The sequence below is a fragment of the Solanum pennellii genome, chromosome 2 (assembly GCF_001406875.1).
Source record: "Solanum pennellii chromosome 2, SPENNV200".
Lineage (NCBI taxonomy): Eukaryota > Viridiplantae > Streptophyta > Magnoliopsida > Solanales > Solanaceae > Solanum > Solanum pennellii.
The window spans coordinates 46682974-46704718 of NC_028638.1; the positions used below are offsets into that span (position 1 = coordinate 46682974).

General features: G+C 32.4%; 4 protein-coding genes across 6 annotated transcripts; 3 read left to right on the forward strand and 1 right to left on the reverse strand.

Annotated features, from left to right (window-relative positions):
- Positions 1 to 2074: 2074 nt before the first annotated feature.
- On the forward strand, positions 2075 to 3742 carry LOC107010083. Its single transcript, XM_015209347.2, has 5 exons — positions 2075 to 2358; positions 2666 to 2719; positions 2904 to 3007; positions 3095 to 3133; positions 3389 to 3742. Exons 1-5 carry the CDS (start codon positions 2283 to 2285, stop codon positions 3479 to 3481), a joined length of 366 nt encoding a protein of 121 aa, XP_015064833.1. The 5' UTR covers positions 2075 to 2282; the 3' UTR covers positions 3482 to 3742.
- Positions 3743 to 4216: 474 nt separating this feature from the next.
- Positions 4217 to 11665, forward strand: LOC107011063 (general transcription and DNA repair factor IIH subunit TFB2). Of its 3 annotated transcripts, XM_015210384.2 has the most exons (15): positions 4220 to 4463; positions 4915 to 5082; positions 5753 to 5821; positions 6397 to 6490; positions 6659 to 6759; positions 6892 to 6940; positions 7019 to 7078; positions 7746 to 7814; positions 8125 to 8208; positions 8305 to 8388; positions 8727 to 8812; positions 9906 to 9996; positions 10751 to 10831; positions 11081 to 11155; positions 11251 to 11665. In XM_015210384.2, exons 1-15 carry the CDS (start codon positions 4351 to 4353, stop codon positions 11386 to 11388), a joined length of 1362 nt encoding a protein of 453 aa, XP_015065870.1. In that variant the 5' UTR covers positions 4220 to 4350; the 3' UTR covers positions 11389 to 11665. The 3 variants fall into 3 exon arrangements, 1 of the variants encoding a protein (XP_015065870.1); XR_003576950.1 differs by lacking the exon at positions 11251 to 11665 and having other exon boundaries at positions 4218 to 4463; positions 8727 to 8889; positions 11081 to 11133; XR_003576949.1 differs by lacking the exons at positions 10751 to 10831; positions 11081 to 11155; positions 11251 to 11665 and having other exon boundaries at positions 4217 to 4463; positions 8727 to 9792.
- Positions 11666 to 11827: 162 nt separating this feature from the next.
- On the forward strand, positions 11828 to 13657 carry LOC107011065 (tetraspanin-19-like). The gene is made up of 5 exons (XM_015210387.2): positions 11828 to 12244; positions 12336 to 12435; positions 12559 to 12639; positions 12986 to 13090; positions 13190 to 13657. The coding sequence occupies exons 1-5, from the start codon at positions 12078 to 12080 to the stop codon at positions 13385 to 13387; spliced, it is 651 nt and encodes a 216-aa protein (XP_015065873.1). The 5' UTR covers positions 11828 to 12077; the 3' UTR covers positions 13388 to 13657.
- A 160-nt stretch (positions 13658 to 13817) lies between these two features.
- Positions 13818 to 18503, reverse strand: LOC107011064 (E3 ubiquitin-protein ligase AIRP2-like). The gene is made up of 5 exons (XM_015210385.2): positions 18141 to 18503; positions 16898 to 17048; positions 16729 to 16795; positions 16393 to 16627; positions 13818 to 14404 (listed from the first exon to the last, which is right to left on the reverse strand). The coding sequence occupies exons 1-5, from the start codon at positions 18236 to 18238 to the stop codon at positions 14194 to 14196; spliced, it is 762 nt and encodes a 253-aa protein (XP_015065871.1). The 5' UTR covers positions 18239 to 18503; the 3' UTR covers positions 13818 to 14193.
- Between the last annotated feature and the right edge of the window lie 3242 nt (positions 18504 to 21745).

The following is a 21745-nucleotide window of genomic DNA, read 5'->3' on the forward strand; positions in this document are numbered from 1 at the left end:
ACTCATAAGGTTTTCGTAAACTACCCTTTTAGAAAAAAAGATATTTTTCAAACAATAATTATTATTTTAAAATAGTTATAAAATTAATTGATAAAATGTACTTTTAAAAATTAGGCTAAAGAGGCTATTGGTTTGCCTCTTCCAAATTTCACAATGTGAAAAATGCATTTCCCAAAAAAGTTTTTGGACCACAGGCAATCTTTTCAATTTGGGATAGATTTGTATTTTGCATGGTTCTTTGGATTCCATTTTTACGGTGAATAAGACATGGAAAATTATAGTCGTTTTTATTAATTTATTTGTTTATTATATTAAAAATAAAATAATTTTTATTTAATTTAAAAAATTAAACAGACTTATTATTTTATCTTTATAAAACAATGTTTTAAAATTATTCATAATTAATTAGAATTGATATAATAAAATAATTATTTGTTAAGGGCGTATCAAATAAGTACATTTTGCATTGTTTATACATAAACTAATGAAATTCATCAAAATTCCCCCGTAATATTATCAATTCATCGTTAATTTATATTAAACTATCTATGTCTAATTATCAATTATCGAATTATTAAATTCAAAATTTAATAATTCCAAACCGAATACCTATGGAGATCTTAACGAATCAATAGATTTGTATTTGCACGACTCTTATAGATTTTTTAGAGTGAAAAGATTGAAAAAAAAGTAAAATTTTTACCTTTTTTTTATACCCCTTCTACTCCTTTTAATTGGTTCATTATTTTAAAAAATAAGTTTTTCATTTTTATTTGTTATATTTAACAAATAAAAGAAGATAAATATTTTTTTCTATATTTATTTCTCACATTATTTTTAAAAATTTAATACTAAACATCAATTAACAACAACTATGACCGGAAAAATGGGTACTAATTGATAAGGCCTAAGCGTATAACACGTGAGTTGTGATACTCTGGTGAAATTATTTTATCTTTGATTAAAAATTTAGAGTTCAAATTTTGAATATAGAAAAAATCTGATTGAGAGTTGCACCTCAAAATGAATGCTGCAATATGCTATGTGAATTTAATTAAAACTTCAACATAGACTTTAAATATGAAATAAAAATAATAATTTGTCGTTTATCTTGTTTTATTATTATTGATGAGGACATGCATGTTGCGGCCTCCGTGATTGCTTCGCTAGATTTTGAAACGCATGCGTAAGTTGCTGAGCACTACGAGCCATTACACTCAGAATTTCAAACAGTTGTCAGTTTCAATTTTGTTCTTCCTGAGGGTAAAATAGGAAAAAAAATAATATTTTCTTAATTTAGTAAGTGATTGAATAAAATGAGTCCATTATTGTTAGTAAGATGTCCATATAATATGGAACGGAGGAAGTATTGACTTGACATAAAATTTTAAAAGGAAACATAAAATTTTAAAAAGGAAAATTCTTTTGGTCAGAACTTAGCCAAGGTGATATTCAATCTGTGTTATTTTATTTTTTTAAATATTTTTACATTTTTTTAACTTTAATACCTTTTAAAAAATGGAAAAAATATCAATTTACTTTAAAACTAAAAAAAATATTATAATTATTTTTAATTTTCTAACTATTTAGCACTTTTCTTTTAAAAAATAAAAAAAAATTAATCTTATAATTTTAATAAAATATAATAATTAGGGCTGAACTCATAATTTGAAGACAACTGATGCACCACTAATATACGACTAATGCACGTATAAATATGAATGAAATGATTATACTAGATAAAGTTTGTTTTGTGGATTTGGTGTCATATATATATATATATATTTTATTTTTTTTTTTATTTTTTTTTATAAAAAAATTTCGAAGTTATAGGACATGTGAGTTTGCTTCTGCATAAAATCAAATTCTACTTAAAATGTACTAAAATAATTTTTAGTATTGTGATTTTAAATGTATGGTGAAAAAATTGAAATTATAAAATTGCACTAAAAAAAAAAGAAAGAAAGAAAAATGACATTTTTTAAAAAGTAAATCAAAAAATAAATTTAAAAAATAGGGGTATTTAGAAGGTGAAAGTTGATATAAAACTATAGTGAAATAATTTGTACTCAAAACTAATAATATGCAGGAAAACAAAAGCAAGAACAACAAAGTCGCCTAAATTTCCGAATCAACGATTATTCCCCCCATTTCCTGCATATTCTTTTTTATTTTATTAAAATCCACTATCTTCATCTTCCACATAATTAAAAAAAAATAAAATTCTGCAAAATTTGATATAGATAAAACAAAATACGAAAATTAAAGATTAGAGAGAAATAATGATTCCACAGAAATGGGCACCACCTTGTAACAAGCAATGCACAAATAAATTCTCAGCCCTCACCCAAATTCCTTGTAATTTACTCTCTTAATTCCCCCTTTCAATTGTAATTTAAAGGTCTTATATTTCTGTTAATATTTGAACTTGTAATATCATCGCTCATAAGTATCAAGTAATTCGATTAATCGCTAACCAATTAGTAGGATCATGGAATTAAGATGGCCTTCGTATAGCTGGACCTAACTAGTCTGGGATTGAGACGTGAATGTTGAATTAGTTAGAATAATGACTTGTTTTATACTTCGACTCATGGATAATGATGCATTTTATTTGTTGTTTTAAACAGTAAATTATACATTATCATGCGTAAAATTTTTGTAGGGAGAGTTTTTTGCAAAAAGGCGTGTGATGATGACGGCGATACATGGGAGGAATGTAAGTTCCCTAAACTTTATTGGTTTCTATGTTGCAGATGTATGTATCATGTAGAACAAAGGAACATTCAAATTTTAAAATGATATAGGAAAGCATATCGTTGTTTAGGCGTTTAATTGAACTTGGAACCTCGATGTATCTGTATTCAATTTAAGGTAGAATAGAAATGAAAAGGTATGTGCAGGTTTGGAACAATGCGATGAGATGTGCTATAAAGGTCCGGTTATGAAGGATCAACAATGGAGTGCTTGTATTGATCGCGCCCCTGGTTCTGCTACCCACTCTGAGGTTTACACCATCTCTTCATTTTTATCACTTTTGCCCTTTTTATACTATGCTGTTCGAATCAACGTGTTTGTTCTTTTATCAATGCAGGATTGTCATCGCGCTTGTGTAGCTGGCTGTGGTTTCAAGGTCAGTTTCTTGTATATTACATAAAACAGGGAAAACATGCTATATACATAGTCTTAGATCCACTCTGTTTTTAGAGGCGTATTTATGATGAGTACTATTGCAGGTTCATCTGAACCCAAACATATAATATATTAATAAGATCACGTTCATTCTGAACCCTCACTAACTCTAGATGTTACGTTAGCCTATTACCATTTTGCTTTATTGGATGCTGTCAAATGTGTTTATTTTTATCTTACTGTGTTGCTTGTGCAGTTTGATATCCCTCCTGAGGAAGTAAATAAAATCCAATCAAACAGGTCTTCCAAGACTCTAGCAGAAGAGGAGCCAGCTGATAAAAACAAGTAAACTTGAAGATTTTCTTAATGCAACTAATTGTAATGGGCAAGAATAGCATATATATATATATATAGTTTATTCTACGAGATAGGATTTCTATTATAGGAAACAGTTTCTCTATTCCTCGAAAGGTACAATTGAGGTCTGTGTATATTCCATTCTAATCGTACACTATTTGTGGGATTATACTGAGTATATTATTGTTGTAACTTCATTATGCAAATAGAAGTGTTAACTTTTTCTTTTTGTAATACAACAATCTATACATAATTGCTCGTAAAGTTTAAATTTATGCAATTATAAATTACAACGTAATTATGTAAGTAAATCTTTTATGAAAATATTGACGGGTAATTAATACTTTATCGGTGGATAAACTACACTAATCATGTGAAAATTATTTACATAATTTATACCATCAAAAATATTTAATTTAAAATGTTAATCATAATGAAGAAATTAGCTACCTGGGAGATAAGTGACAACTTGCTTACAATAGGTTTGAGAAGCTTCTGCTTTTGGAAATTTCATAAGCATTCGAGAATTTAATTTTTTTATGAAAATATGATAAAGTTTCACTCGAGAAATTTGAAACTATATAACAAAATTAATTTTCGATACGAAGTAGTATTTCGTTGAACCCAAAAATGCTGTCCAATTCATATTGGGCCTTCAAAGTTTTTGGCCCAAATAGCAAGAGAAAAGTACCTTTGCTCGCCCGAGTGGGGTTTAATACATAAATCTACAGTTCCTGTAATGTTTATGAATCCGGCGGTATATGTATTAGCAGAAATAGGGGAGAATCATCATTCAGCAAAACTAAAACCCTAGATTGAGAAATTGAAGTATTGAAAACCTTTATTTGATCTGTAACAACAATGCCGCAAGTGAAGATCGTCGCCAGGAATTTCATGGACATGGTGGCTTCATTGCCTGTCATGAAACTCGACATGCTTTACGACAATTCCTTTATCTGTGAAGCCATTCTTAGGTATTCTAAAAATCCCCAATTTGATCGAATGTTAAGAGTTTTTCTTGCTGCACAACCAGTTATAGGATTACTTTCTGCAAGTAAAAATGGATGTAATTTCACCATTTTAGCATATAGTGATATGTACTGTGTACATTTGGATGCAAAAGATGTTTACTTTGTCTTTAAGCTTATTATTATGGAGAAATGAACTTCAAGATATAGTCATAGATGGATGAAGTTAATCAGCAGCAAGTGCTGTGCTGACACAAGTATAAACATACACAAGCACAAAATTTTTAATGTTTGACTGTTTTTATAGAAAGTATTTGGAGTATACTTTTTCTTGTATGCATGGCAACAAGAGATTGATTAATTCACTAGTACTTAGCACTCACTGTTTTCACCTCGAGCTATATCAGGGGAATTCACTTTGTGATACTATTTTGAAACATGCCATATTATGTGCTAGATCGTTACCTCCCTTAGCGAAGAAGTATGTGCTGCAAATGTTGTATATAGACATACCAATTACAGCCAAGTCGATGGAGGAGTGGGTGCTTCCAGATGGATTCTCAAAGCATAAAGTTGCCATTGATAGATTGATACAGCTGAGAGTAATGACAGAAACATTTGACAGGTTATTGAGCAGATTCTTCTCTCTTGATAGCTGCTATATTTTTTTGTCTTGAATAACGCTGACCTATAACAACATTTGACACTTAAATTTTTATTTGGCTGTTATAAGCAAAAAAGAGATGCAAAAAATCTAATTTTTAATGTGATAAAAGAGGATAAACTTATTAAATTTAAAATCTCAGAAGTAATCATATTTCAGCAATTCAAAATTAAAGAATGCTTGTACATTATTAATGAATTTTGACCCTTACAAGATGTAGTTTTCCTCTAATGGAATACAAAGTCACTGCCTGTTGTTAAATTTCCTCCTCAACCGGAGGCGGATGCTATATAGAGGTCTGTATTTACTTTTCCGGCTTGATCTTTATCTGGTTGTCATGTTTTTCACTTAGCACCTTAAATACACATGAGCAAAGTTAGAACTTTGGTCAAAATAAGCAAAAGCATGATTAAAGGGAATATCTTGAATTGTCAATGCTTGCTTATCTTTCTTTTGTTTTTTCCTTTTAAGTTTTGCTCTTTATAAGCATTATAGAAGTTTTAGGTAGTAGAAATCATGTCTCAACTATTGGAATGACGAAATCTGGTCAGGTTGATCCACAATATCTTTGCATGTTGTTATAGTCAGTTTTTGATTGTTGAACGTTGCCATTCTCTTTGATTTCTTTCAGGAAAAAGGAAGCCATGTATCAACTAAACCCAAAATTTCAATTTAATCTTCAGAAGCATATAGTCTATGGGTAAGCTTTATTATCTTATTTATGTTATTTTCTTTGTAGGTGTTAATGATCACTACTGGCCAGCCCTCTCTGAGATGGGTGATTTAAAAATGAAAGTACATGTACAGTTAGTAGAAGTACTAGTCAATGACATTTGGCGTCTAGACACCAGATTCATGGCCTATTAATCCCCGTCTCAAAGGAACGATTTCTTTACTCATTTGCATATTTGAATAAATTTGGCCCAAATGGAGTTGAGTTAATATGGAGAATTGATGTAGGTGACTGCAACTAGTTTGGGATTGATCGATTGAGGCATAGTTATTATTATTGTTGTTGTAGGTATATTCACACTTGTGTATATGTTCCATTTTATTCATCCTATATGACTTCTTGATTTGTCTTGCTAAATTTCTAATTGGGCTCAAGTTCAGAATTTGACCCTGATACATTTGACCCTCAGTTGACCTATAAGATGCTATACTTGATACAGTAACTTGTTGTGGTAATACTTCTACATGATGCTGAATATCTGTCTTAACCTTGGTCTTGTAATTGCACACTTCATATATAATATGTGATTTCAATTACTGTAGTGGAGTCTTACCAAGGGAACCAATGCCTTCTAATATCACTGTGAGGCTTCCTAGCTTGGAGGAGTTAGAGGCATATGCTGTTGAACAATGGGAGGTATGACTTGCATTTTGTTAGTAGTTCTTGTCCGTTGATTTTCCAGGAGCGTTCAGAATATGTAATAATATGTTGTGAGACAATCTGCTTTGCTTTCGGTCTTGATCAAACTGCAGCCTGAATATAATTTTGGCAACTATTTTTATGACTTGCAACTGTCGCAACCAGTGCTTTCTGCTGAACCTTATAAGCTCCAGTGAAGCTGGAAAGACCACAAACATAAGCTCTTCGATGATGAAAATCTTCCAGCGTGGACTTTTAAGTCAGAGGTACCGTCCACCTCAGTGTTATGGATATATATTTACTCGCACAAAACATATGTATAGTTCTTTGTCCTCATGTGTATGGATGATTTTGTAATAATCGATATAATCTCCATGAGTTCATGCCTTCTTAAGCAGAGACGATAGAGAACCTCCTAGGTTGACTGAAAGTGGGTTCCAGTTCTTGGTACGATTTACTGAATTATCTGAATCAATTAGTGTTCTTTTTTGTTGGGAAATTGTATTGACTGGTGGCATATTACAGCTAATGGACACAAATGCACAGCTTTGGTACATCATCAGGGAGTACATAACAAATGCTGAGGTATTGCTGACCACCTCCTTCTCTCCCTGCATGTGTGTGTATGTGTGTCTCAAGCTCCATTGGTTCATTGGGTGGTGTTGTAATTCAGTTACATTTGACATTTGCTTATCCCTCACTTTTGCGGCTAGTCTTCTGATAGACTTTGAAGATAGGTGGGGAGGAATTTTCAGAGATGCAGCTTCGGCCTTTGTAGAGCTTGCTATAATTATATCACCTTCTCTGCCTCTCTAAGGTCGTCAAAGCGAAAGCATTCCTAAGCCTGAATAGAGGAAGAGAGTTGAGGGAAACCGGTGGCCAATGTAAAAATAGTCAAACTATTTTGAATACTGAAAAAATGTGCAGAATGGATACAGGCGATTAATACAAGATCATATAGCTAACCCCATTTAGTTTGGGGATTGGAACCTAGTTGAGTTGAGCTTATTAGTTCCACCTTAGATTTTATCGTTGCTGATAACATATTTTAGGCACTCTTTCCTTACCTCTTTAAATTAGTTAATACAAGCAAGAATCAAGAAGATATTCTTTCTTTGATTTAAGATTTTGGTTGAGAAGATATTGTGCCTATGACCATTATTTGGATTGTCTAGTATGGACTTCTATTTGTATAACTTTTGGAAAATTTAATGATATTAAATGATTACTCTGTATTTTCATATTAATGCAGGAGCGAGGAGTGGATTCAGCAGATCTTATTGCATTTCTTTTGGAGCTAAGCTTTCATGTTACTGGCAAGGTATTGCTAGACAGTTCTAGAGGAGCTTCTTGAATTAAGTTTGTCCTGGAGCTGTAGTAAATGATACCATCTTTTGAACTCTAAATGCTTGAATTTTAGTTAGTTCTGGAGCACTCAGATGTTTGGTTGAAAAGTGGTGAATTTGTTTTTGCAGAAAGTTTTGTACTTTGACTTTAAAAAACAATATTTGAAAAAACTGAAAAATATTGTGACAAAGTCTTTCAACCATTTTCCCAACCACACGGTTGTAATCTTCATTTCTTCAGTATGCTCAAGTTTCGTATGTTTGTTGAATTCTCTTCTGATATAGGCATACAACACAAACACAATAACTGATCTCCAGAGAAGTATAATTAAGGACCTTTCAGATTTGGGATTGGTCAAACTGCAGCAGGTGAATACTCCTTGTTGCCCCATCAATGAGCTCACGAGAGTGAAAGATTTTTGTCTTTTTTATTATGTTCTTAATTACCCATTTGATGCTGTTTAGGGAAGGAAAGAGAGTTGGTTTATTCCCACCAAACTGGCGACCAACCTGTCAATTAGCTTAGCGGATACAACTACTAGGAAACAGGTATGCTGCACTCGCAAGTGTTCCCTAGAGTAGTTGGGTCAAGTTACACAGAAATCCAATTTATCTATTTGTTTCTATCTTTATTCTTAAAGTTTTCTTATAAAGCAAGTGTGTACAGAAATTTTTGAATTTTATGCTTCCTGTCATCCAGATTTTTTTTGATCATGAAAAAAAATAAATAAAAAAATCTGGATGACAGGAAGCATAAAATTCTAAATTTCTGTATACACTTGCTTTATAAGAAAACCGTAAGAATAAAGATAGCTTAGTTTGAAACGAGTTCAATGATACCTTACTGACAGCAAATGCATCTTTGCCTTCCCACCCACACTCATCAGGGTTTTATCGTTATTGAAACAAACTTCAGACTGTATGCATATTCAACATCAAAATTGCACTGTGAGATCCTACGCCTTTTTGCAAGGTACCAAACGATTTGCTGCTGCTGCTTGTGTTTTTTTTATAGTTTGGTTGAGAAAAGAGATCATATGGAAAGAACAGGTGCTAACTCTCCTCTTGATAGCATTACCTGGACTCTGTTGCTACTTTTTGTTGGAATTAATACCATCAAACTTTATCTGACACTAGTCTGGTGCTTGCCAAGAAATGCATTACTTGTATCATTTGCGAGGTGGGAGAGGATGTCCTACTTATGAATCTTCATTTACCTTCATACGGACCGAAATATCAGGCAGATCTTGTTCTTCTGTCAATATTATTATCTTAAGTATTTCATTTGCTTTCACTTCCATTTATGCAGCTCTCTGCTATGTATTCAGCATCTTAATCTCATAGGTGTGCATTGATGGTGTTTTTCCAGTACTATTTTGGTGGTTGCATATGTTTACCTCCATACAGAGTAAAAAAGAGAGCATATAGACTCTGTCAAATTTTAGTAAATTCATCATACATCATGTGCAATATATTAAACAATTGTGATGCAAGAGTTCAAGGCTTATCTAAATTCTGGAGTATACTAGAGAGTTGGCTTTCCCTAGATTCTGGAGTATCAAATGCAATAAATGCTACCAATCTGGATATTATTACACACATACACCTCCTGCTGAAAAAAAGGAAAGAACTAGCTACGTGGATAAAAAAAGATGAATGAGATTGTGCATCCTACTGGCTCAATGCAGAAGTCAGAAGATGTCACCAAAAGAATGGAACACTTTCTTCAAATCTGTGTCATAATTGGCCTGGGTAAACACAATCATTGATGCTTGGAGTTTGGATTAAATAGGATAGATTGTTTGGAGTTGATAAGCAGAAGAATTTCAGCAGAGCTATTGGAAAGTGGATAACATGTTTACAGTGTAGAATGCTTCTAGGGATGTTTGTTTGAGCTTTTGCTTCTCTCTTTCTTCCCCCTTCTGAGATAAGAACTTGTCCAATTATTCATGGGTTATGCCTAATACTCTGTGTTGGCTGTTGAGTGTATATTTTCTAGTAGTAGATTTCTTTAATCAACTTCTGTGGTTAGATTTCCAAGTAACAAATTTTAGCTGCAAATACAGGGTGGAATACCAGCTTCCAAATCTCATTGTTGGTGCTATTAATAAAGAGAGTTTATATAAAGCTTTTCAAAACGGCATTACTTCTGAGCAGGCAAGTTTCAGCTGCTATTTATTTATTGACCAGCATTGTCTTGTATCAGAGACAACTAATTAAAATACTATCTAAGAAAGCAACTGTATGTGGAGTGCTTGCTATATTTGTTGAAGATTTTTTTTTTTTGATGATGTGTGGAATGCTTATATTTGTATAAAAGCAAAACGTTGACAAATATTGATGATGTGGGACATTTTTGTTGGAAGTTCTTAGTAATTCTTCATCAGCTACTTATTGTGGACTAATTGATAGATGTTGATTAATTGCACTCCTCTCAGAAAAGGTCCTTCTATAGTTTTGTTTCTGGTCCTTTAATCCACTTATCATGTTTAATAGTAGTTACACACCTTTCAAAATTAGCACACCCTTGAATGCATTAATGGAATTACTGAGCCTATTGTGCTTCTGGTACCAAAGTTCTTACTGCAGTACCGCACTTCAGAATTTTGTATGAAGTAGAAAGAGTTAAATATGACATAATGGAAACTGTTGCTTGAGTTGTCTGGAGTGGTTTATATTCGAGTTCCAGTTATCCTATCCTTAGTTATCAAAATACATGGACTTAGATGTCACGGTTCCCCCAAAAAGGAACAATCTGTCATATGGTGATTCGTCAAAAATGTTTCAAGTGATACTATGAAGTATTCTGTATGGATGTAATTATACAACACAAATGAGCAGCTACTCTACAATTTCTTTTGCTTGTAGTTAAGTTTTGACTGCTGTTGTGATTTGAATGCATGGATTGCAGATAGTTTCTTTCCTTCAGCAGAATGCACATCCTAGGGTTGCCGAGAGGATACCATCTGTGCCGGAGAACGTTACTGATCAGGTTCCTTCACTATCTCTCATAGCGTTGAAACTGAAAGACAGCTTTAGAAACCAAATATTACTCTAATTGCACCACATTTAATTGACAGTCCTATAGAATTTGTTCTTGACTAGTCACACGTTCCCACAATTATGGCGGACCAAAATCTATTCAAACAATCCATTGACAGAGATATAACTTATGAAAAGATTTATTGGAAAATAAGTTCTTGTCCAACTAACTAATTCAACTGCCACTTTCTCATGCCAGATTAGATTGTGGGAATCTGATCTGAATCGGGTTGAGATGACGCCAGCCCACTTCTACGATGAATTCCCTTCTAAAGTGGGTATCAAGCACCATGTTATTTGCATTGCAACCTAAACTTCGCTTTTTAATATGTTTGTATGCCTAACATGATTGTGGTTGCTTACTTTTAGGATGTCTTTGAGGCTGCCTGTGATTTTGCCAGAGAATATGGAGGATTACTGTGGGAGGACTCTAAGCGCATGCGTCTCGTTGTTAAAGCTGATATTTTGGCTGAGATGAAGGAATTTCTTCGTCGTCAAAAGCAATAACTCTTCTTTGCATACTGTCTTCATTTAAATGAAGGGTTTCATCAGTTATCGTCCGTCTATATATTTATTCCCAACTTAACTTGTACATGAATTTTGCTGTGGGTGTATTTTATTCATTGTGCTTCGACTTACAAATCATCATCAAAACTATTGATAGCCTAAAAGAGCCTTGTGAATCTGTTTGGGTTTACACAAACATAATATTATGTATTGCTATGACTATGATCTTTTATCTTTTCCAACTAGTTGTGGATATAAACATAATATCTTCATAGAATCATCTTGTCAATAATACATCCACATCTCTCCTTTAAAATCTTGGGATGTTGTTATCATGAAAAATTGAAATTAGATTGTTCTTATCCTTGACCACATATTTGGACAAAGATCCATTTTGGGTTTATATAAGCAAATCAAGCAACTCATAATTCAGTAGGTCCTCCAACAATAAGCTCTTTCTTGGAAATTTCTTCTGAGCCTATCTGGGGAACTTTTGCATATCTAGGCATTTCACCATCACTATTATTTCTTTAAAAAAATCAACAATCTAAACAGTTATAAATCACATCAATATGCTTTCTTATGCACTCTTCCAAGCATCCTTAAAAACATAAGAACAATTTTACCTAGCAAGTGCTCTTCTATTTCCCCTCCTAAGTGAATGAAACAGCTCCTGTTTAAAATTCAAGATGGTAAAACTTGTAAAGAGTTGCCTGCAATTATCCCTCAAGATCACAAACATAACAATAGGATTTATGGGCATTGCCATGCTCATCTATGGTGTATGGATGATCAGAGTTTGGCAGCGCGATGCTGCCAACTCACCCTCATCCCCTGATTATGCTCAGTTTCCTTGGTGAGTTCGGGTATCTAACTTTCTTTTTTATTTTACAATACAGTATAATTTTTCAACGAAGCTAATACTCACAGTGGTGAAATAATGACAGGTTTATCCATGCATTTCTTGGTGTTGGCACTGCTTTGTGTGCAATCACTTTCCTTGGTCATGTTGCAGCAAACACTGGCAATTCCTATTGCCTCTCATTTGTATCCTTTTTTCTTTATATTTCTCATATATAAATACTCTTTGAGTAAATTTATTTTTGGTCCAAAGGAGAAAAATGGAACTGCATAGAGAGAAACAAAAATGGACCTTAACTATACTTATAGTATATGTTCTTCATATTTGTGCTTCTTTTAGCAGAGATTGCAATTACAGCTGATGTTTTCTTGAACTCTGATTGGGAGAAGGTATGCATCTTACATCTAAGATATCTTTTATCATATTGTTATATTCAAATCTATCTCTCTGTATTCTATTGATCAAGACATCAACAAAACAACCTTGTGTTGTAAAAATGGGAAAAATATAATTGAAGAAGAAATGACTTTTGAGGCGCGAAAGAATAGACTTTTCTTAAAGAGATATTGCTTCATGTTCTTTCACGAACAGATGTTTTTGTTCAATTTAAAACCTCTATATATTACAGACTATCTAACAATACCACCAACACATGTACCGGATAACTCTCTGTCCTGCCAAAGCTTGGACAATTTGCTTCTCTCCAATGTTCTCACTGTGTTTTACCTGAATCAGGATTTGCCTGAAGATCCATCAGGAAGGTTTGATGATTTCAAGGATTTTGTGGACTCGAATAGCGATGTCTGCCAATGGATTACCCTGCTTTGTGTTCTAACACAGGTAAGAAATAAAAGCAACCACCTTCAAGAATTTCAGTATGTTTTACTTGGCTCAGATTAGTTACATGATTCTTAATGCATAAGAAATGATCATAAGCAGGGATGTTGTATCTTATTGGCTACAATTCTAAGAACTCTTGGGCATGTTAAGGAAAATAGTCATGAGTATGAAGGTGAATATGCAGAACCATCAGCTCCACTTCTTCGCCCTCCGCAACTGCCTCCAAATCCTCTGTATCCATATGTTATTGGTGAACCAGTTCATATTGAACCACATTCTGCCTACAAAAATGTTTGAGTTTTGGAAGACAAAATGGTTTGATCCTCTTTGTAAAACTAAGAAACCTCTCTTTTTGGCTTATATGTTATTCAAGTCTGAAGAAGTTGAAGTGAATGAAGTTATCCTTTATGGAAAAATATGCTATGTAGCTTCTCCAATTGCTTAAGAATGAGCTTTTTTAATCAGAAACAGATGAGACCATTTTATGTATAATTAAGATAGTGAGTTTTGCAACTTTTATGTTTTGAGTGGTATCATTTTTGTTTATTACAATGAACAATTAAATTACATTGTTTATGCATGTTGAACTTCTTTCGACTTCTTCATATATTAAACTCCCCTACTGAAAATCCTTTGCGAACATTTTCATTTTCTGAACCATTTCTTATCCTTGGTAAAAATTTAACAGCACTATCTTACTTCAAATGCTTTGCAGAAAAAGGGAAAATTACAGATTGGAAACTAAATACATCATATATTATACATTCTTATAAATAGCAACCATACAACTCTGCACTTGAGAAAGCTCAAATGCTGGTATTCATGGCATACTTGAAGATTAGAAAACAAACAACAATTGTGTTTTCAAGAAGTAAAACTGAAACTGTACAGGCATGTACAAATTAGGAGATACAATTAAAAACCTCCATTTTTTTTTTGGCTAATCTTATCTAACTTAGCTTCAACCCCTGCACCACAATGACTCGGTCGGGTTCTTCTAAATCAGGAAGGTGATAAAGTAATCCACCTGCATTTCTAAATCTAGCGAGACCAATTACTTCATCTTTAGTATGATTCAATCCCCCAATGAAAGCATTGATCATCTACCTTATATGAGTATCATAGTGATCAAAAACATTATCTGGCACGATCAAGGGTAGCTTATCTATAAACATGAATAGCCGCCTCAGATTCTCCCTTGTTATCGTTGACATGTCCACGATGTCTTTGTTGTCCATGTATACCCACAGATCACTGGAGTTTACCCTTTTAAGGCTATCGCGGCAAAAAGGGCAGGATTGTGACCTTGAACGCCTGCAATGCATTGTATGAGATAACTCTCAGTGTGAGTAGTTGTACGAGCAAAATTAGCTGTACAGAAAGGAGACATAATGCTGAATATACATATTTGGCAGAGTAATAAAGTATGACGCCCTAGTAGAAACGAGTGCAATACTGACCCAAAAAAAGAAAGTATTTGACCATCACTAAGAGCTGCTATTCTCCCCAAAGTGGCCCTTAACAAGAAGATGGTACTACTAAATTCCATATATCGCTTGCCACAGGAACTTGATAATTTCGAATACTCCCTATTTAGGAGATTGCTACAGCTTATAATCAATTGAACATACTCAGAATGCAGAAATGCGCCACAGTGCTTTTCCCTTTCGTCCCTCTTAATAATTTTCCATTAGGTTGTAAGACAAAACGGTAAAGTTCTCCCATGTGATTTATAGGTCACACTTTGAGGCGTGGAAGCAGCCACTAATGTGTCCATTATAATAGGTTGTCAACATAACACCCCTTGGAAGTGTGGCATTCCCCGTACCCTGCTAACGAAAGATGCTATGTGCACAGGGCTGCTAAAGGTTGTAAGACGCAATTCCATCAATTTGGTTCCAGAATATAGTACTACCCCATTTCATTTCATTAAGCTGAATAAGATATAGCAGGAACCAATTTACTTCACCCCAAATGGAGAGGCAACTGCAGCAACTTTATGCCTCCTCTAATGCTTTAGAGGACCATGGGGATCCTGTTATCTTATCTTCTCCTAAGAAACATCCCCCCCATGGAAAGGCAGCAACCTAGGACGGTAGAGATATCTTTACCTAATATTATTGACAACTCCAAATGCGGTTAAATGGACAAAGCACATTAACATGGACTAAGAAATTAGTCCTAGCTGCAACGTTTGTGTGAATAGCCCCTACAATCTGCAGAATAGCAGCAAATCTATGTGCCTGCAGGATCTCTATATTGTACAAAATCACGCAAAAAAACTTGGCAGGCTAGTTAGGAGGTGGAGGTCTGCCTCTTCGCAATTAATTCACCAACTTATCATATGACTATTTATTAGTGATGTTCTCCATGCACCCGCGTGCAGAGGGAAATCCTCCTAAAACATCCCGGATCAGTATGTTCAAACGATGACACTGAAACCCGGTACTACGGTGATGAAAAGAGCAGAGATGCACTCCAGCTTCTCAGACAATTCAGAGTTACTGATTAGCAGGAAAATCACACTCTGGGCTCTGGCTGTAACATGTTTCCTAAATACAGAGTATTAAGATGACTGCTAGCTTTATATAGAGCTTAACACTGATAATACTCACTCAATAAAATGAAATAACAGTAACAATTTAGGACAGTGCACTTCTCCTGCACATGCGCACAGCATCGTAAAAGACACGAAATAAATAAAGAAGAATGTAAAAGCACACACAGCAGACAAGCCTAAGCTATATAGCTATATCACTTGAAGTAGCTCCCTTTTACCATGTTCTGCTTAACTATACCGTGACACAGGGAAACTGACACTATCTGAAGCATTTATCACAGTTTATTAAACTGCCAACTACAAAAGGAAGGGGAGATACAGATGCAGCCATTTTCCTAAGCAAGTCATCTCTATAATGAATTTCAAAAACTAAGGTACAAAAGGTCCAGCTTACTAAAAAGAGTTTTGTATCATTAAGTTATGTGGCTAACATGCACACAAGAAAGTAAATACTGACCTACCCTGTAACAACCCAGACCTAGCTATTAACTTGTTCCTGCCCTAGACGTTTTTAAATAGCTGACCTGATAAATAGAGCTAGACTACCTAATAGAGGGACCACCCACAGAACCTCACACCAGGAAGCACTCGACAGCTGTTCTGTGAACATTCAAGTGTATGAAGGGGGTTAGAAAGAGTGGAAAGGAAATGTGGAGTTGGCGTGGGATGATAGAGATCTGAATATAGTAGTTAAACTTAACACACATCTTCTATCTCAGACAAACTGCAAAATTAAACATACCATTCACGATAGCATTTCAAACACAGGGCGTGATTGCATTTGGGAAGGACAATTTTGCTGTTCATTTCCATGCAGATTCCACATTCCTCTTCCCTCTCAATGTCCGAGTCAGAAGATTGTCTGTAATCCTCATCATCTCTTCTCCTGTACCTCTCCTGGCAAACTGCTTTTTGCTTTTTGTCTTCTGAATCCGTAACACCTCTTTCAAGTTGAAGTAAGGAGGGATAAATAACAGCTGCACAATATTAATGATGAATAGCAACCATTATTCAGTATAGCTGATTAATCTTAACAGTTCACATGAATGAGAAAATGAAGGAAAATGTAGAAAATCACCATAGAACTCCCTAATGCTTGCTTTCCTTTCATGAACTGACATGGTTGTGGTGCCATCAACATAAACCTAGAGCCCAAAGAAAAATCCAGTTCAACACCACATTATTGCAACATGAAAAAAAGCTTGAGATAGAGGGAATTAGCAATGCATGAACATGAACATCCATACCTTGTAAATAAGAATTCTCAACAATCCAAGTGCACCAGCAAGGTGGCAATCAGTCCACTGGACTAAGAAAAGGAACAGGTGCGCTGCTGGACTGTAGGACATTCTCATCTGTAGGCAGGCTCCATCGTACTCTCGGGGAAAGTCAGATGCCCTGCACCCCAAATTCCAACAATCACATTCCAAATGACAGAACTATCAAGGAAGAACTAACCACTGAATTACCAGGTCCAGACAAACATATTCACCATACAGAACAAAGAAAAGTTCATCAAACCATCCTAACCGAATTGCAAAAGCCACTAATAAAGGAGGGAAGTGGGAAAAGAAAAATGGAACGGTAGAAACAAGGAATACAGGGACAATGCAACAATTAACTTCCTCTTATTATTGTTCAGCCATGTAACCACATTGCAACAAATTGAAATTCAAGGAAGGGACACCATTACAAAAAATAAGCACCTCTACCCCACTCCCACACAACCCACCCACAAAAAAGGTGCGGAAAACTAGCCGACTAACCCTACAGTAAGTACCTAAAATGGATATAGTCAGGATGAAGGTATGCCTTGGAATCATAAAAAAAGGTTATTTATTAATCATAATATTAGAGTTTAGACGCTTTTTACAAGCTAAGCATCAGATTAGCCTTGAAAATGATAACTTTATCTCCTTTTGAAGCAATCAAAGAAGTGAACTCAAAACAAACACTGATTGATAACAACCTTATTCAAAAGCACCACAATTTTAAACACAGAAAAAACAAAAAGAGGAAGGCGAAAACTGTCACCACTGCCACCAAATCTTAGCAAATCTAACCACAAAAATTTCAATTTGCATAAAGAACAGTAGAAAAAAAGAACTTATAGAATGTTAGAGATGAAAATCAAGAAACAGAAAAATCAGAGAAAAAATTTCAAACTTTTTAGCAAGAAATAAAAACCCATATCATAAAAATCATTCAAAACAAAATAGACCAGGAATCAAAGAGAAAAAAATCACCTCTGAACCAAAATACCAGAAACAAGAGCATACTTGAAATTTGAAATGGTTAAGACTCTGAAGCCATAAAATCATGGAAAAAGGAAAAGAAAAAACAAAAAGGGTCTTACGGAAATACAGTAAAACTCCAGAAAACAACAATAAAGATTCATCCCCAAGCATAACTGATAAACAAGAGCAACAAAAAAGTTCTGTTTTTTTTTTCCAAGGATGTTGATGATGATGAAGAAGAAGTTTGACTCACAGAGTATTAGCATGCTGAATATCAGCTTCAAGAACTTTAAGAGAGTCCTTAAAAGACTTTCGCATTGGCCCTCCAATTCCAATTCCTCCTCTATTCATACCTGCAATTTTCCTTCTCTTTCGCTCTTTTCTCCAACCACCCAAAACCCAAAAAAAAACGAATTTTACTCACAACCAAACACTCCTTACCATCACAAATCCACTTCAACACCACCCCTTTTTTTCCTCAAATCAAAATCTATTCGATTCTCTTGTAAGAATTTTCCCCAAATTTTGATGACTCTGTTTCTTCTTCTTTTTCTCAGCTTCTTTTACTGTACAGAATGAAGAAAGAGAAAAAATAAATGGAAGAGTTCTTATCCCTGGACACGTGGACTTGAACTTATGACAACCCAAAAGGATTCAAAAGTAATAATACTCATACACCAGGGGTATATTTGGAAATGTAATGTATCAAAATTAATGGACCACTAAACAAGCACATCAATTTCAGCTTCCGAACTTACTATTTCAAAATAAGTGATATTTTTAATTCAGACATATAATATGATATCGATAATATTATTTTATTTTATCGACGATAGTAAATATAGTACAAACTGACATAAAAGTAAAGTGTAAGCAGGATGTTTTGAGTTAGTTTTTAAGTATGTGATGACAAATTCTTCTATTTCTCTCTCTTTATTATCTGTTTTTCCAAAAAGAAAAAGGATAAAAAATGTCCTTACTTAAAAGAATAAAAAGTCCTTCGTTTATAATTTATCAAAAAAAGTTTTTATTATTAATATTTTAATTTAAAAATAATTTACAATTAATATTTTGATCCAAAAATACTCTTATAGTAAGATAAAAATATTCTTTTTCACATAAATATATTTTTTTCTTTTTAACCATATTTTCTTCTTGATTAAAGAACAATAATCTTATTTTCTTTCTTTAAAATCACTTTAGCAAAATGTAGCAAATATCTTTTTCAATTCTTAATCTCATCAATCAATTAAAATAAAAGTAACTTCATCTATCGTCTCGCCAGATAATATATATCATATGTATAAGATCATAGTGTATCTATTATTAATTTATATTTATATAACAATAGCAAATAATTATAATAAAATAAGAAATATTTTCATTTTTTTATTTTTTTGATTGAAGATAATTTGCTAATTTTAAAAAATATTATTAGAAAAAGAATGTGTTATATAAATAATATATTTATTTGAATAAACGAGTATTTTTTATCCAAAATATTAATAAAAATATTTTTTTAATTAAAATATTGATGAGAAAAATATTTTTGAATAAAACTATAAATAAAAGATATTTTTGTTTCTTTTACATAATTTAAGATATTTTTTATTCTTTTCCCTTTTAAAAAATTATTTTTTGTTTTGTTTTTGTTTGGTTAGTTTTGTTTTGTCTGCCACTTTTTTCCTTTACTTTCGGTTGCTTTCCCTCCACGCACCGATGACGGCTTACCCCACATCCTTCTTTAATTTTGCCCTTTCGATTCCTTTTATTTACCTTTTAGCCACTAGCCTTCTCTTTTTTTGACCATTTACCTAATTTGTACGGCCTAATAATTTAATTATTTTCCTTTTGTAGTATTAATTTATCTTTTATCTTTAAATGAGAAGCAATTATCTTAATTTGACCTTATCTTAATTTATAATCCTTCCATATTTTATCATATAGTATAATCACGAGATTCAGCGCAAACTTCAATGCAAGTGCTTCAATTGTTCAAAATGAAAAAAAATATCAACATAAAAAGGAAAAAGTTAATTCAACATAAAACTTTATTTGGTATATATCCAAATTAGTCTTAATTAATCCCAACATAATATCGATACCAAAATTTGAAACGGATAAAAAGAAATTAAATTATGTATAACACGTAATAGTTTCAATTTTTTTTAAAAAAAAAAGATATTTTAATAATTCAACTTAAAATACAACATTTTCAATAGCATCTATCTTCTTCTTTTTCCGTTTGGTATTTAAAATTTTGTATTAAAATTTGACCTATGAAATATAGAATTTCATTCAAGGGAAAATGTTTTATATTAAAAAAAATTGTATAATTTAAATTTAAATTTAAAATTCTGATTAAAAATTCGATATCATATTTTTTTCTTGGTGATCCAAGTTGATAAAGAAAATACTACCCAAAAAATATCTCCAGAAACAACAAATTAACTACTCGTCCATTTTAGAATAAGTTAATTATGGTAGTTCTTTTATAGTTTAAAGTAAGTGAATTAATCAAAATTTAAGAAAGTTATTGAAATTTTAAAATTTTCATTTTTGTTATTTTTATTTTCAAAAATAGTTTGAAGTTTGAGAATAACAAAAATGGCAAAAGCGAAAAGTAATGATTAATTTATGTCCTAAATAGTTTTTCTTAATGAGTGTCAATTGTATTAAAAATTCACTAATTTTGAGATGAAAAAGTATTATTTAACCTGATCAATTACTAATTTGTGATCTTAAGCATTTTGATGAAATAATCCAAGATCAAAATGACCAATTTTTTTTTAATGATTCAACCGTGTTGACTTTTGAACTAAAGTAGGTAAATCAATTACTAGATTATTAAAATTTATATATGGGTGATTTATTATTTAAGAAAAGAGTGGTGATTGTTTAAATTAAATTTACAAGTGTCAAGCATCAACATTTAATTCTAATTTCATGATGACCAAATCCTTACCAAACTTAATCAATTAGCCATTATAATATATTTCTTCATCATTCAAAGTGCAGAATTACATAATACCATTATTGAAAAAAAAAAAAGATTAAAAAGTAAGTTTTTGATGATAAAGGTATCAGTGATATTGATTGCTTATAAAATAATAATTTCACAATGTTTTGATTATACTTTCTCGGTCCTTAATTATTTATTTATTTTGATCAATCAAGAAAGGATAAATTTTTAATCTATTATATTCTCAATTAAATAATTAATTATTTTAAAAAATATAGAATTTTTTATTTATTTCATAATTAATAGGGTTAAGATAGTAAACGTAATACACCATTAATTATTTTTTTAATATGTATGTTAATTTAAAAGTGAATACGTAAAAGAGAACGGGAAAAATATTTACTCTTAAAAAAATAAAAGAGACTTCCGACGAATAGAGGTGAACTCAAAATTTATTCAAATATGAGCTCTAAGATATATTTAAAACTTTATAGTAAAAACAATGATTTGAATACTGTGGTTGGATTCAAACCTAGTTTTCGTGGTAAATCCTCTAACTTGTACCACCAATATGGTGACACTTTAATGTTTTCAATGAATGCACTGTTAATTATAAATTATGTCAGTATATATATTTATAATATGAAAAATTCTTTTGACAAAAAAACTTGACCATAATTTGACCAAAATGGTAAAGTAACATATACATATTATAAACTAAGTAATTTTTATTAATATTTTATTCGAAATTAACGGATACATATATATTCTTTTTCTCTAAATTTTACTTTTTTATGAGTACTTCAATAGGCATTTTTTCGTTACTTTTTCTGAAAGTGAAATTTAAAAAAATGGTGATGTTTTTCAAAATTTTAGGTCTAAAATGTCTCAAAGTT